The 16,959-nt window shown below is 49.2% G+C and overlaps 1 protein-coding gene and 1 pseudogene across 1 annotated transcript; both read right to left on the bottom strand.

The window, feature by feature from the left end:
• Positions 1–431: 431 nt before the first annotated feature.
• On the bottom strand, positions 432–7,229 carry LOC149339064 (uncharacterized). The gene is made up of 2 exons (XM_089547883.1): positions 7,063–7,229; positions 432–3,297 (listed from the first exon to the last, which is right to left on the bottom strand). The coding sequence occupies exon 2, from the start codon at positions 3,209–3,211 to the stop codon at positions 2,795–2,797; it is 417 nt and encodes a 138-aa protein (XP_089404009.1). The 5' UTR covers positions 3,212–3,297; positions 7,063–7,229; the 3' UTR covers positions 432–2,794.
• On the bottom strand, positions 7,049–16,958 carry LOC149339065 (uncharacterized; annotated as a pseudogene).
• Between the last annotated feature and the right edge of the window lies 1 nt (position 16,959).

The following is a 16,959-nucleotide window of genomic DNA, read 5'->3' on the forward strand; positions in this document are numbered from 1 at the left end:
TCGTTGTTCCTCGAGGTCCGAGCTGGACAGAGCCGCCTCCCAGCCCTCCCACGTTGGCTGATTTATGATGTCAATGCTGTCATTTTTCTGAAAAGCCCATACCATATGGTATAGGTTTGCCTTCTGGCCACAAAATTTGCACTGTGCCAAAAAGGACTCTGGCTCAATGGCATGAAGCGTAGGCGGATTATTGAAAGACAGTTTGTAGCCTGCGAAGGTGACATTCGAATTTCGAACCTTCCAAGAATAAGCGCCGAACGAAACTACTGTACACATCCACACCTGTTCAGAGCAAGCTCTGAACTACTCCCATTGTTTCAATTGAGGGGAGACAAAGGCTGCAAGCTGCAAACAGCTGTAGCACAGTCTGTAGGTGCTGTGAACTCTGGGGCTAACTGGGATGATGGCAAGAAATCGACATCACAAGGCAGTCGAGGTACAACATAAAGTTGCAGGAGTATTTATTCCGCAGTGATGGCTTATGGATACAAATCCAAATTTAGACTGGAAAGCTGCTACCAGCCCCATCCAAATTCACCTTAATGCAATAGTGACAGGTTATTTATTCCTGGAAACATTAAAACTGCTGGCAGGGTGCTCGGAACAGCTGCTAAAAGCCAACTTATTTAAAATGTGCTTAACCAGTGTGAGCGCGGGAAAGGAAAAGTGAACGCAATGGGTGAATGAACATATTCGGCCAGCTTTGTATGAATGCATTGCACAGGACTTTTTCCAGAAAAAAAAAAAATGTATACCCGTTCAAGAACACAATGCATTTAGGGAGGTGCCTGAAAGCAACAAAGGCCAGTTAGCGCGCTATTAAAAGCCATTCACGATTCCTTCCCCTGATCGTTTTTAAAAACCCGCTTGCACATTGATATGAAGTAACAGTCACACTGAGAGTTACACGATAGTTGTCTAAACCATTCCGAAATGGTACACTGGTCATCTAACCCAAGAACCATCTACTTCGACTACTCCCCAAATGAAGGTAGGCCCGCCGACACCACAAGGCTCCATCCAACACGAGCAAACCCAGGACAGCCAGGGGGCACAACCCAGTTGTGTGGGAAACCAGCTCTTCTTCTCTCCGGCTGCCCTCACACCATCTCCACCTTGAAGCCTTGGCTGTGGCTTCTTTCCACTGTCACTTCTTCCAAGAGTCCTCACTTAACTCCACAAAGAATCAAGGCAGACGAACTGATAGCAGTGCCATGCTAGGCAGTGTGGACATACCCGACCTAAATGCATATTGCGAGCAGTTTTTTCCTAATCGCTTAGGCTTTAACAGTTCCACTCTTTCCAACGCACTTTTTTTAACCTTTTTATGAAATATATAAATAACAGGGGTACCACAATGATGCAACGAATATGATAAAAGAGATGGGCAATGCTTTCTTCCACTTCTCACTCTAGATGACCTAAACTGATGAGGCGCCATGTTTCATTGCTAGAGATGTCATGATCAACAACACGTCATTGGTACACTAAAAACAAAATCTGTACAAAAATGGTGTTTGTGTTTGTTCGTATCAAGGAACCAAACAGATTAAAGAATGATTTTTTTTTTCTCTTTTTCCTGCCACAAGAAAATTCTTTTAACACTACACTACTAGACTCCTGCCAGTATACGAAAAGAAAATCTATTATTTTTTTTTTCCAAGTAGCAGACAACACCGATAACGCCATTTCTGAAACAGCAAAGTTCTTATCCCTAAGAATAGCATTACTCATATACACATGTATACATATTTATATATATATAACATACTGGCAACCTTTTATGTCCACAATTCATATGGTCCACATCACAAGATGAAACAAATGGAAAGAAGTGCGTTCAACAGTAACTCATTTGCTTCAAATTGTGCAACAAAAAATTGCAAAATGCATAAAAAAAAGCATGCTCCACTATTTGAACAGCATTAAATACCTGTACACAGGATGATGTGTGACAAATCGTCACACCGACAGAAACAGATAACAAAAGTTATCGCCACAGCAAATGTGAAACAATGACCGAAAGCAGCATCAGCAGCGGGCACCTATGATACACAAGAGTTACTTTACAACCACGCTACCTATCACTTGAGGGGACAATGAGAGAGAGAGAGAGAGTCTCGAAAGTGAACCGAGAGCTGTACAGGGCTAGGAAGGAACCAACACAGGGAGAATAATGCGCTCAATTCACAGGAACACTTCTGCCATCGCATCTTTTTTTTTTCTTCCCCATTTCTCCCCGCCCGCCCACCCTTGAAGAGTCCTGTCAAAAACGTCACAATCACTGAATATATCTTCACAAAGAAGAAGAAAAGACCACAAGCACAAGAAATTGAGCACAACAGCACAAGGAGAGAGAGAGAAACTGGCAGCAGCCACTACTGCCAGCCTCTGGACGGGACTCCCACATGACAGCGACGCTGCCCCACTAGGGAGAGCCGCCACGAGAACACGACAATCACCCCTCTTCCCCCTTTGGAACAGGTACACGTGCGAGACCACCGGAGACCCTTCTGCCCCGTCTCGGGCCACCGTGGCAAGTGGCGGTGTCCCTAGCAGCGAAAGTGGGTCTTCCCACCACCACAGGAAAGAGGGCAAACCCAACCGTGTGTGTGGGCTTTGTACTGCAGCTTCCGCTGGCGCCACTGGGAGAGCTGCCAGGGAAGGCGGGAGGAGAAGTGTCATCGAGCCAGGAGCTGCGCCTGCCGCCGCCGGACAGAGGAAGGGACACTTCACAAGCGACTCTCGGGGCCCAGACAAGCAGCAAAGCCTCCCCTCTTCCCCCAGTTCACCGCTAGGACACCGACTCTTGGGCCAGCACCGAACGTTTGGGCAACACCGCAGCATTGGAACCCTGGGTGGGAACCTCGGGAGCCACGGCGGGCGAGGAGGAGGCAAAGTCGGCAGTTCCCAGGAGCCAGCCTCCAGACGCTGTCGACACAGCTGGCGCATCACTGCTGGTGGCAGCCACAGCCTGCTGTTGCTGGGGCACAAAGGCGGGCTGGTCAAGCAGGGTGAAACCCTGGTCGGCAGAGGACAGCAGTGCCACAGTTCGCAGTGCCTCGCCGCCCATCAGAGCTTGGGTGAGGGAGTTGAAATCGCTCGTGCTCAGCGGCAGGTCTGGGAAGGCGTCCACCAAGTCCGGCAAGTCGGGAACTTCGCCCTGCCCAACACCAGCAGCCGAAAGCTTGGCCAGGGACTCCCGTGCCATGTGCACATCCTTGGAGACAGCTGCCAGGGCCCGCTCCAGCTCTTCAGTTTCCTCCTTGCTGGGAACATACTCGCCATTCTTCGCTTCTGCAACAGCAACACACCGTACCATTCAGCACTGCACATAAGGCCTGCAGATCCGCATGGGGTTTACAATCATGGTGGGATGTGCTGCTTTCACCTGCCATTATATCCTGCTTTTGCAAACCTGTTAGAGTTACCGTATTTACTCGCATAATGATCGCACCCCCGAAATTTGTTGGCAAAATTCAATTTTTTTTTATTCCCCGCGAAATGATCGCACCCCGAACTTGCCGCTGCTATTTGTCGACAATGTCGAGTCTAGCCAACGATGATCGTACTTGCTATCTGTCAGACAGATGGCACGTGCAGATGACCATCTTGCTCTGTCAGCATTGCAGCGGCAGCCGCCTGATGGCTGACCTGCAGTCACACGGGCAGTCTAAATGCGGTTATGCGTAATCGCGGATACCAAAATTATCTGCGGTAATCTCAAATCACGGTTCGCCGTTGTCGCCAGGCTCGCCACCATTCTGGGTTGCGGTGCAACGAAGTGACGCGGCGATCCGGCTAAACTTTTATGTTCTCGTAAATACTAAGCCCTGGGATACAGGAACGTCAAAAATGAATCCTCCTTGAGGATCGCTGGCCCGTACCGAGTTGCTGGTAGGAGTAATAACTGCGACACAAGCTAGTTTTACGTTCGCAGTCGCGTAGCAGCTACCGCTGTTGCAGCTCGAGTGACCCGATCTGGTTGCTCGCCAGCTCCGCTGCTAAGGCATCGCTGAAATCGATCATATATATTTCTTTTAATACGAAACAACTAAGTTGTCAGTAAGGCAGCATTATAAGTAGAACATTCATTATAGTGTTGGTCAGTTCAAAAGCGCCGTCCACTGTGGCTTCGATACGAAACAAGTTAGGCCTAGCGACGACTAGGGAGTACGGAGCGCCGTCGTCCGCCGCGCTCGCGGGCGGCACCATTGCGGTAAGCTAGCGGAATCTGGTGCTGCGAGCGTTCAGAATTTGTTGCCTACTTAACGATGCGGCAGGGACCGGACATTTTTCGGCGTAACGACGGTAAAATGCGTAACTTGAGCGCCACGGGACGTTGCTGTTGTACGCTGTTGCTGCGCCATCGGACGAGATCGAAGGCTGCATAAAAGCGCCGTCGCGCAGCACTATGCACACTGCCTATTTTGATGCGTTGCTCTTGGAACGTGATTTAGTGCGAAGAAAGTATGTTCTTGAAGCGGGCCAGCTCATGCGCTTTTCGCACTCTTATCTTCTCGGTTAACAATGCAGGCCGAGATTGCCGAGCTCGGTTTGCGATAACCACGTTTAGCGGCGTAACCGCGGCTAGCCTGCCCAAGTGACAAGGGTAGTCTGACCTGCAACTTGTTTGTGTTTTCAGGGCTCAAAATTTTTTGTTAAAAATTTACCCCGCGTAATGATCGCACCCCTAAATTTGCGTCAAAATTTTTTTTAAAAGTGCAATCATTATGCAAGTAAATATGGTACTTCAAAATACAATGCAGAGAGGCGTGCTCTTCCAACAGCTGCAAATCTGCAGCCAATTTACCTGCACCCTTGTTTACAATAGAAATTTGGACAGACAGAAGGAAGCCAGCAGCTATATGTCATCAGCCACTAAGAAAGGATAAGTTCAAGCCAGGCAGAAAGGTTCAGTAGAGGCTTTCCAGAATAAAAGCTAAATGCCCCTCTTCATTCAAAGTTTGCGTAAGAGCAACACCATGCACTACAGCAACAGTTCTGTTTAGTCAGCTCCATACTGGCAAATGCAGCTTTCTAACAGTCATTTGCACAAACAAATAGTAAGCACTGGAAGTCACACATCACCACCAATATTTCTTCCTCTGCAAAAGAAGTGGCAGACACACTGTGAACCTCGACCACACTAATACCTTCCTCCCTTCACTTTGCCAATCCATAATTATCGTGGCAAGCATAAGGATGCCACAAAAGCACAATAGAACCCAGCTGTTATGTTCCCGGGTGATGCATCTTATGAGCCAGTCCCATCAAAGCTCCCCGTGCAATACAAACTCAGCTGTTAAATTGCAACTGTGGCGGCTTTCCTGCATACAGTCTAGCCCGTTTATAATGAAGCCACTTATAGCGAAATAGCGGTTATAACGAAGCGATTTCAATTTCCCATTCCCATTTTTGCATTTTCAATACATTTTGGGTCCGGTTTTAACGAAGTAAATAAGAGCGCGTCAGCGGATATAACGAAGAGATTTAATACCAACCGAAATATAATCTGCCAATCGACACATTTTTGCGTCCTTGAGGCGATTTTTTCCGCGAATATAAGAGCAAAATTCGGCTGACGGCATCCTTTCGTGGCGTCGTCTGCTCTACTGCGGAGCGAAAGGTTGCTTCACTGCATCGCATGGCACGCCGGTCTCGTGTTGCGCCGTCCTTGAACGGCGTCACGGCGTAGAGCGGTAGAGCACGCCGCGCAGGGGAAAAATGCGGCCATCGCAGCTGTTGACACGCTACGGATGTACCTCGGGAGTCCGGAGTTTGACCAGATCTTTGGTTCGCAGTTGGATGGTATGGAAGCCGCAATCCTGAAGTCCGCACTCGCGAAACGTGTTCAGGGGACGCTGGACGACTTCTTTCAGCGGCAATAAATCGGTATGCCGCCGTTTGCATCTTTTTTTCGTAGTCCGCATATTACGAAATAGCGGATATAGCGAAGTGATTTCCGATTCCCGCCGACTTCGTTATAACCGGGCTAGACTGTATTACATTGTGAATGTCGCCTCGCGATTCTGGTTCAACCCCTATGGGCATTTTGACAGCCTGCATTTAGCGCACGCTTAACAGCGATGGGGCCAGAGCAGAACATGCCTCCATATCAGCACTTGGCCACCAGCCTTTTGAGCGGCTTTTGATGTGTTGCACAGACGGTGTGAGTAAATTTGGGGCTGCTGGTGCAGTTCCATCAACGCTGCAGCGTAAGCGCAAATGAAGGAAGGCGCAAAAACAAAACTGTGCTGTGGCAAACACCGCTTGGACAACGCTGTACAAGATGCGGTTGAACGGGCTGGCTCTGAGGCATGTTTCTGTCATCCGTGTTTTCCCTGTCGCCTGCAGCTTAAAAATGCAATTTTTAGGTTCGAACACACAGGTACTGAGTTGGATTAAAGAGGCAACCGCAAAAATAGCACAGAAGCATAAACATGCGCAAACTTCGCCCGTTCTGTTTGCTGCTGCCTCCTTTCCACAAATAGTTAGTTGCTCAGGCAGATGTAGAGGCACTGCACGACGTTGAGGACTTCCTGGGCATGTGATGGTCACTAGAGATACAAAGCCTAGCAAATTTCAGTAAAACGAAAACAACAAGAAAATGACAACCACCGATGTACTTTTTTTTCTTTTCTCATGCCCACTTCCCGGCTATGTTTCCTGGCTGGGGCCTGCCCCCCCCCCCCTAGTTTACTGGAGTTGCTGTTACTATCAAATGCTTTCTACCTCTCCTGTTCACATCAGAGAAGCAAAGTATGAGTGAAGACATGAGTTCGCCTCTCCTGAAGCCTGAACACTTCAGCCCAGAAAGTAAGGATATATTCAGGACAATGCAGAGGCAAGTGTTCAGGCATCCAAAGTATCTCACACTTGTCTTGGAGGTCAAAATGCTTCATATTATTTCTGCTGGCAGCCTGTTACCAGCCAGACACCATGAATGAATATGAAACTATACCCCCTGCACGCAACTTTCAAACACAAACAAGCCTGCTCGCATATTTGAAGTTTGTTGGCTGATCTGTTAGAGGTTCTCAGAGCCTTATCGCAGCTCACCAGCAAAGAAGTCGCTGAAAGCGTCGTCAGAGATCTTGTTCAACACCTCAGTGAAGTCGTGCTCCTCAAGAAGTTTTGTTGCTTGATTCGCCAGCTCTGCAGCATCAAGTGGCAGCTCCAAAGACTTCTCTATTGTATCTGCAAGAAAAAGTGTCACACCATTTTAGCCTTCATCGAAATGCAGCCACCACAGCCTGGATCAAAAAGGGATCAGGCAGAATGAATGACAGAAACTACAGCTGAATCTCGGTGATACGAACACAGTTGATATGTATGAATTTCGCGATGATGCGGATTCGTAAAAATACCCTGGCCGCAGAGCATTGTGCATAATGTGCAGTATTTCAGATGCTCCGAACTTTCTCCTACGCCACTATGGATGCTCCGAACATGCAAGCCATGACTGCGCCCTCGAGCACTAAACGCTGCCCATAAATCGCCAAAGCCACAATCGCTAAGCACCGCAGAGCAGCAAGCGACAGTGCGCGGCCTGCACATCGCAGTCTCCCGATTGTGTGGTACACACTGTGAGCAGTGAGCAATGGTTCGCGAGCATGTCCGCGATGGGCAACATTATGGCTAGGGCAGGGTCGCAATCGCCAGTTGCGCTGCACGTACCGTGAGAAAAGAGCTGTGACGGTAAAATCAAGAATAAATCCCATCAGCCATGAAAAGATCCGTGTTTGAATGCATTTTCCATGCTTCTGCATATGAATTTTGTTCGTTTAGATCAGGGGTTCTCAAACTGGGTTCCGCGGAACACAGGGGTTCCGCGGGCTGTCTTCTTGTGTTCCGCGAGAACCCTCACTGGCCCTGACCCGGCAGCTGATATGAGACTACTCTGAGTGCTACTGAGCCACGCTTTGACTTGCTCTCAAAAGGGAAGCAGTACCACCCATCACATTAGTATTTGTATTAATCGGTGCAATAAACATTTAACTTTTGCAACTCTCTCTTTGCAAAAATGCACTCGACAACATTGCTGGTAAGTAAAAGCGGGGTGGGGGGGGGGGGGGGGGGGGGTTCCCTGGAACTTATTGAAGGCTTTTGGGGTTCCTCCAAGCAAAAAAGTTTGAGAACCCCTGGTTTAGATGATACAAAATTTCAGATGACATGAATTTTTTTCGCAACCCTGTGAGATTCGTACCACCGAGATTCTACTGCAGTTTCAAAGGGGCCCTGCATCCTAAGTTGAACCTTTCTCGATTCCTTGCCCGCGAGCTTAATTGTATCAGCAAGGTAAGAAAAAGTGTTTGTTCAGTTTCCGACTTTGCAACTTTAAAACACACTAACTTAAAGGGGCTCTGAAACACCTTCTGAGGAGAGTACATCAACTCACTCAGTCATCGCATTGTGTAGTCACGAACACCTGAGCCAAATAATACACATCTGCACGCAGCAGGGAGCCCACAATCACACGAGTGAAAGTTGGCGAGCCCTTTCCGGTGACTTTTTCATGCTCGTACCCTCCGCCATCATATGCTCCAGTTCAGATATGGCTGATGGTTAGATTCTTTCAGATGTCACGCAGCTACCATAGCCACGGCCAGCAAGCCGCGTAGCTCCGGCGGGTCAGGAAGAGGGCCGACCTTGAGCGTGAAAAAAAGGACGAGGGGAGAGGGAAAGGCGCAAAGATGCTGAAACTCAAATTTTGACTAAGGGTAACTCAGCTCCTACAAAGCGCATTAACCCTTTGAAGGTATTTGCCGTATATGTACGGCGGCGGTTTTCTGTCCCGCAAGGTCTTTGCCGTACGGGTACGGTTTCGATCTTCCGTTTGAAATTTTGCGCCAAAAGAACAATGCGTGCTCACTGGGGGGTGCTACCGCCTCTTAGGACTTACAAGAAGTGTTTGAATTTTGTGCTGCCTTCTTACGGAGATAAGCAGAACTTATGTCTAGCTTTAGCGCGGCGGCACAGACTGCGGCAACACCCCTTTTGTAGTTTTGGTTTCGCTGCGTGACCGCAACGGAGTCGCGCGAAATTTGAGTTTTCTTTTTGTCAGCACTATCTTGCAGGGGCTGCCGAAGTTGATTTCTATCTTTATTGGCGCTGCTCTTAGCTTGCTTATCACCGTTGCTCGCGAGGTATTCTCGCCCTCTGTGGCAACGCGCCTACGCGGGAATACGCTGGGAATAAATAGGGGTCACAGAAAACATAAATGTTATGTTTTCTGTGACCCCTATTTATTCCCAGCGTTGCAATAAACGTTTTTAGTTGCTAGTAAGCGCTTGTCGTGTGTGTTTCTTCCCTTCGTCTCCGTCTTGTCGCGCTTTGAAACCCATCATGAACATTTGAGGAGCTGGCAGAAGACACTCTAACAGCACAGCTGACTCGCCTGTCGGGTACCGCGACAGGCCGCACTCTGCTCTGTCAGCTAGGCATCGCCCCGATCATCCATCCTACCGAGGAGGCCCCCCTACCTCCAGACCTATGCTCCCATCTCATCATCCATCCCATCTCTAAGAACATGCACCCGGAGCACGACGGAGAACGCAGGGCAGCCCGCGCCAAAGCCCTGCACAAGCTGTACGGCGACAATTCCGAGGTAGCCTATGTGGACGTGGCAGCGTACTCGTCGGGCTCCCGCATGGTCCTTGCCGTCGCTAACAATCAGGCCCGATTGCTCGCATCAGGCTCCATCACCACAGACTCATCAGAAATTGCAAAGGAGCCATTGCGCTCGCTCTTATCTCCACCTCTGCCACCAAAATTCTCTCCGACTCAAAATCCGCCCTATCTAATTTCGCTAAAGGCCATATCCCGCACCGTGGCTCGGCTTTTACGCTTCTGGCACCCCACCGGCCCTGTAACCCTTATCTGGAACCTCGCACACGCAGGCCTCCCAGGTAACGAGGAGGTCCGGATCTACCGAGATACCCGGAGCGTTTACGCACCGCCGGCTCCCTCTCTAATCCTAACCCAGGCCTCCCACTAGTGCCGACTCCAGACCCGCACTGCTACGTACCCTATTCTTCTTCATGCCCGCCACCCCGACCCTTTCCTCCTGTAAGCTCTGCGGGAAACCAGGAGACTTTATTCACATCCTTCTGACGTGCCCTACCTTTCCACACCCTCCATCCCCAATCACGGCGGAGTCATACTGGGAGACTCTCCTGGCCAGCTCCGCTGCTGCTGACCAGCGCCGGATAATTACCGACGCCTTGAAGCGGATACCCCTCCAATGACTGTCCTTTGCCCTTTAAGGAGCAGGAAAGCGGTGCAAGCTCATTCGAAGTGAGAGCAAACGAACCACTCGCTTGGAGACGACACAGTGTGTACTGTCGATGCAAGGATCTCCGGACTTATAAGCCTGCATGGAAGCACGCTTATTGGGTGACTTGCGCTGCATTTCACGTTTTTTTTTTTTTTTGGTTTTGAAATTGGCTCCAGAAGAGAGCGGAAGAATGCAGGGAAGCATCGCGTAGCGAGCAGTTGCCGCGAGGAATTCGCACCTCTTGTTCGGTTACAACTTGCTTGTAGTCCTTGATAATATCGTCATACTCAAAATGGCGATCAGATACGTTTGACGTGCGAGACAGACATAATGTCTGCTCCCACCTTATAAACTGGGTATCACTGCGAGGCGCCGCGAAAAAAAAAGTGGCAGGGTTTTAACGCAGTTCAACTGAGTAGACGTGCGAAAGCACGTGTTTAGCCTGGTATCGAAACGATTTGAGCACGAGTCCTTGCAGCTGCGCCGCCATCAGTAACAGCGTTCCGGAGTAACCTGGGGGCACAGCCAGCACACGGCGCAAAGGAGGCCCAGCAGACTCACGCGCAGTCCTCGTGGAACATGCTGAGCAAGGCGAGATAGAAAGAGATTGCAGTTTATTTTCTGAAAGAATGGGGTCATCCTCCATGACTGAGGTCACGAATAGGGGCAGTCCTCTCATCTCCATATTGGGCCTCTTCCAAGGCTGGACGCCAGGTGGACGAACGGCGGGCTCTGCGGCCCTTCTCGTGACCCGGAATCCGGGTCCCAGGCGAGCAGCGCGGCCCCCCACTGTAACTGGTGAACGCAGCGTGAGCCAACGTTTTTTAAGAGGAGGAGGAAGAACATTTATTTCTGCCGAATATGGCGCGGCAGCCACCTCCGGGTCCGCACGCAGGCGTCCGGGGATGCAGTCTGTCGCACCGCGGCCGGAGGACATCCGATCCCGTCTAAGAGAAGAGGTCTTCAGCCTCGGCCGCCAGGCGGACGGCGAAGCGCTGAGTTTTTTCGTCGGAGCTTCTCAGCGTGGTCTCCCATTCATCGCTAGTTTTAATCGCGTTGTGCCCTGGGGCACGAACGCATCTCCAAATTATGTGATCTAATGTTGCCACGTGGCCGCAAAATTAACAAATTTCGGTTTCTGCACCGTCCCTCTTCCGCCCTCTGGCACCCGTCCAACTCCTCCACAGGGGCGAGAAGAAATTTCGAGCTTTGAGTCTTCTCCAGTCGTACGACTCCTTTTTATTCAGGGATCTATCCGGTGGCGGATATATCCTCCGGTCTTTCTTTAGATTTTCGGTTACATCCCTAAACACCAGTTGTTGCCGGTAAACATGCCGACCGGAATCGCAAGAGCTGCTGAATCGGCTGAAGCGGGTGGCTGTCGCTTCAAAGGACGCCGCCATGTTTCCACGCTAAGGGCGCAAAAGCCGCAACTGCGCGAGCCAAAGAGGATTTAAAGCAATGTGACGACTTTTACAAATCTACAACTGAACATTAGAGCGTTTTAATATTAGAGAGTTTTAGTATTGCGGGCTTTGCGTAACTGCGTGCATAGCGGAATAGCGGGTCCAGCGTGCGCATGCGCAGAACGCTAACGGGGAAATAGCGTTAGCGTACGAACGCAATCGGCAGTTGCGGCTTTTGCGCCCTTAGCGTGGAAACATGGCGGCGTCCTTCCAAGCGAGAGCCGCCCGCTTCAGCCAATTCAGCAGTCCTTACGATTCCGGTCGGCATGTTTACCGGCAACTACTGGTGTTGTTGCTTTTATGCGAAGCATACTAAAATAGCCCAACCCAGCTCCTCGAGCGCGGCGGTGTCGTTACCATTGACCTTTCGTGACCTCCATGTCATACCACGTGATGCGTGACGTCACAGCAGATGAAAAACGGGGGCCCAACTCGCGGCGTCGCGCGAGGCGTCGTGACCAAGGAGAACCACGTGATGCGTGACGTAACGACATAGGAGAAACGGGGCCCCAGCTCGCGCCGTCGCGCGAGGCGCCGCGACCAATGTGTTTCCTGCTTCTGCCGCTAGGTGCGCTGAAGTGAACACGTGATGCTGGAGCGGCGGTATTATAGTGTACTAAAATTAGGAGTATGAGAGAAGCCAACAGCCACAGAAACCAAGGGGCACAGGGGATTTTTTTAAATTAATTTATTTATTTTGTGGTGTTGATCAATTAGAATATTACTGAAAATGTTATCGCTTAAAGGTAATTGATTAGAAAAGCAGAAGAAAAAACAACCACATGCCGCCGGTTGGATCCGAACCCACGACCTCCGAATTACGCGTCCGGTGCTCTACCTCTGAGCTACGGCGACGGCTGTCAATTCTTCTGCTTTCGGGGGTATTTATGTTTACAAATAACCTAACCTTGAGAGTGTTCATCAGCGCCACCCACGTTCGTAAGCGGCGGACGTAGAACGTCCTGAGTTACCGCTGGTGTGACGTAGAACGCCATCGAACGGCGAGGGTGGAAGCGGTGTGAGAACCCTCTTATGCTTCCTATGGCGTCAAGGCTGCCAGAACCGAGGCCCTCGCTAAGCAATTAAGCAAACAAGGGAAGGGGATTGAGGGGCTCGTTATAAATATGAGAGAAGCCAACAGCCACAGAAACCAAGGGGCACAGGGGATTTTTTTAAATTAATTTATTTATTTTGTGGTGTTGATCAATTAGAATATTACTGAAAATGTTATCGCTTAAAGGTAATTGATTAGAAAAGCAGAAGAAAAAACAACCACATGCCGCCGGTGGGATCCGAACCCACGACCTCCGAATTACGCGTCCGGTGCTCTACCTCTGAGCTACGGCGACGGCTGTCAATTCTTCTGCTTTCGGGGGTATTTATGTTTACAAATAACCTAACCTTGAGAGTGTTCATCAGCGCCACCCACGTTCGTAAGCGGCGGACGTAGAACGTCCTGAGTTACCGCTGGTGTGACGTAGAACGCCATCGAACGGCGAGGGTGGAAGCGGTGTGAGAACCCTCTTATGCTTCCTATGGCGTCAAGGCTGCCAGAACCGAGGCCCTCGCTAAGCAATTAAGCAAACAAGGGAAGGGGATTGAGGGGCTCGTTATAAATATGAGAGAAGCCAACAGCCACAGAAACCAAGGGGCACAGGGGATTTTTTTAAATTAATTTATTTATTTTGTGGTGTTGATCAATTAGAATATTACTGAAAATGTTATCGCTTAAAGGTAATTGATTAGAAAAGCAGAAGAAAAAACAACCACATGCCGCCGGTGGGATCCGAACCCACGACCTCCGAATTACGCGTCCGGTGCTCTACCTCTGAGCTACGGCGACGGCTGTCAATTCTTCTGCTTTCGGGGGTATTTATGTTTACAAATAACCTAACCTTGAGAGTGTTCATCAGCGCCACCCACGTTCGTAAGCGGCGGACGTAGAACGTCCTGAGTTACCGCTGGTGTGACGTAGAACGCCATCGAACGGCGAGGGTGGAAGCGGTGTGAGAACCCTCTTATGCTTCCTATGGCGTCAAGGCTGCCAGAACTGAGGCCCTCGCTAAGCAATTAAGCAAACAAGGGAAGGGGATTGAGGGGCTCGTTATAAATATGAGAGAAGCCAACAGCCACAGAAACCAAGGGGCACAGGGGATTTTTTTAAATTAATTTATTTATTTTGTGGTGTTGATCAATTAGAATATTACTGAAAATGTTATCGCTTAAAGGTAATTGATTATAAAAGCAGAAGAAAAAACAACCACATGCCGCCGGTGGGATCCGAACCCACGACCTCCGAATTACGCGTCCGGTGCTCTACCTCTGAGCTACGGCGACGGCTGTCAATTCTTCTGCTTTCGGGGGTATTTATGTTTACAAATAACCTAACCTTGAGAGTGTTCATCAGCGCCACCCACGTTCGTAAGCGGCGGACGTAGAACGTCCTGAGTTACCGCTGGTGTGACGTAGAACGCCATCGAACGGTTGGTTGTTTTTTCTTCTGCTTTTCTAATCAATTACCTTTAAGCGATAACATTTTCAGTAATATTCTAATTGATCAACACCACAAAATAAATAAATTAATTTAAAAAAATCCCCTGTGCCCCTTGGTTTCTGTGGCTGTTGGCTTCTCTCATATTTATAACGAGCCCCTCAATCCCCTTCCCTTGTTTGCTTAATTGCTTAGCGAGGGCCTCGGTTCTGGCAGCCTTGACGCCATAGGAAGCATAAGAGGGTTCTCACACCGCTTTCACCCTCGCCGTTCGATGGCGTTCTACGTCACACCAGCGGTAACTCAGGACGTTCTACGTCCGCCGCTTACGAACGTGGGTGGCGCTGATGAACACTCTCAAGGTTAGGTTATTTGTAAACATAAATACCCCCGAAAGCAGAAGAATTGACAGCCGTCGCCGTAGCTCAGAGGTAGAGCACCGGACGCGTAATTCGGAGGTCGTGGGTTCGGATCCCACCGGCGGCATGTGGTTGTTTTTTCTTCTGCTTTTCTAATCAATTACCTTTAAGCGATAACATTTTCAGTAATATTCTAATTGATCAACACCACAAAATAAATAAATTAATTTAAAAAAATCCCCTGTGCCCCTTGGTTTCTGTGGCTGTTGGCTTCTCTCATATTTATAACGAGCCCCTCAATCCCCTTCCCTTGTTTGCTTAATTGCTTAGCGAGGGCCTCGGTTCTGGCAGCCTTGACGCCATAGGAAGCATAAGAGGGTTCTCACACCGCTTCCACCCTCGCCGTTCGATGGCGTTCTACGTCACACCAGCGGTAACTCAGGACGTTCTACGTCCGCCGCTTACGAACGTGGGTGGCGCTGATGAACACTCTCAAGGTTAGGTTATTTGTAAACATAAATACCCCCGAAAGCAGAAGAATTGACAGCCGTCGCCGTAGCTCAGAGGTAGAGCACCGGACGCGTAATTCGGAGGTCGTGGGTTCGGATCCCACCGGCGGTATGTGGTTGTTTTTTCTTCTGCTTTTCTAATCAATTACCTTTAAGCGATAACATTTTCAGTAATATTCTAATTGATCAACAGCACAAAATAAATAAATTAATTTAAAAAAATCCCCTGTGCCCCTTGGTTTCTGTGGCTGTTGGCTTCTCTCATATTTATAACGAGCCCCTCAATCCCCTTCCCTTGTTTGCTTAAAATTAGGAGTAGTGGGTCGAGGGAAGGCGGCGGGCTGAAGCTCCTCTTTCCTGTTCTGTGTTTTTTCCTTCCTGTTTCGTCCTTTTTTGGCGTACGACATTCTTTCAAGACAATGTACCAACTAACCCGTCAAAAAGTTCTACTACGGGCTGAAGCTGTTTGCGCCGACGCCTACAGATGGCGCTGCCGCTCCCTTCACCTGGCAAGCGCTCGCTCGCTCGCAGCAGCTCGTCGAGTAGCTGGTGATCTGGCAGGTATGCTCCTCAAGTTATTCGGGCTCTACGAGGTTTAATCTTACATCAGACATTTATGGAAGAAAGGCAGATAGTTGTAAAGTCATAAACATTCCGTGTGACTTATGGCTGGCGAGCGTTCACTGTAGCTCACATAGGCATGTGAAAAGTCTGATTGCATTGGAAATATATACAAAATGGCTTTATTTGCAATAATTCGCAAATATTTCAGAGAAAACGCAAAGCTGCATTGGTGGAACTGACTGCCGCGAATTGTACACACTCCTGCTCAGCTTAGCAAGTTTGGCTCTTTTTCCCTTTGCGCTATTTTCGCTGTTCAGTCCTTTGACGATATCCGCTGATATCCGATATCTGCGGCTTGAGTCTTTCTGTGATCGTCACACCGACGAACTCTTCTGGTCTACCCACGCCTTTACAAATTTTCAAAGAATCTGCCTCTTGTAGTACTTGCTCCCCTTCGCTCAGTGAGATTAAAACCTTTTCGGAAATCAGTGTCTTGCGAACAAACATACGGCAAAGCACTGTATTTGGGCTTTCTCCATAGTTCATGAACACAGATTTCTCTGTGCTGATAGCGTGTGTTTCACAATTGAGGGAGCCGTGGACGAAAGCAACAGCATGTAGTTGTATAGATGAAGATTCACTTTGTATTTTTGTATAATCGTCGAAACCTTTTTGCTTTCCAAGTGTCACGCCCCACCACTGTAACGGCCTCACAGCCAACAGTATTTTCAAATAAATAAAATAAATAAAAAAAACTTGTGCAGTGCCCAGAGCTCAGATAGGGACTTCGCTTAGCTGAAACGCATAATTCTCGAGAGGCTGACATAACTCCTCTGCTTCGTCATTCTGGGACGTAGTAATCGGTGATATATCCCCTTGTGTGCATTGCCTCTTGGCCGACAGGTCACTGGGCACTTGCGAAGACGTTCTTTTTTTTTGCTGGCCTCTCGCGCGAGGGCTTTTTGGACAGATACGCGGGAAGGTTGGGCAAATTTTTGGTTCTGCATCTGGCGAAAGAAATGGCTTGCCACGTGATATGCGCACCTCCTTGCCGTTGATGATATGCACATAGTCTCTTAATATGTACTTCTCTTCCAAATGCAGCTCACACACGGCATCTGTCATTTCTAGGGGCTTGTCCGCACGATGCAAGTTGCGCTGCCATGTGCGGCGCCTTGCTTCGTCTTCAGGAACCCCGAATAATGTTAACTTCGGAGCATCCTTCACTCCACTGCAGCCGGTCCTACATCCAGGAGCAAAACAATAGTTCCTCCGCCGAGGTTTGCTCATC

This window comes from Amblyomma mixtum, chromosome 6 (genome assembly GCF_055824585.1).
Source record: "Amblyomma mixtum isolate Tamu chromosome 6, ASM5582458v1, whole genome shotgun sequence".
NCBI classification, from domain to species: Eukaryota; Metazoa; Arthropoda; class Arachnida; order Ixodida; family Ixodidae; genus Amblyomma; species Amblyomma mixtum.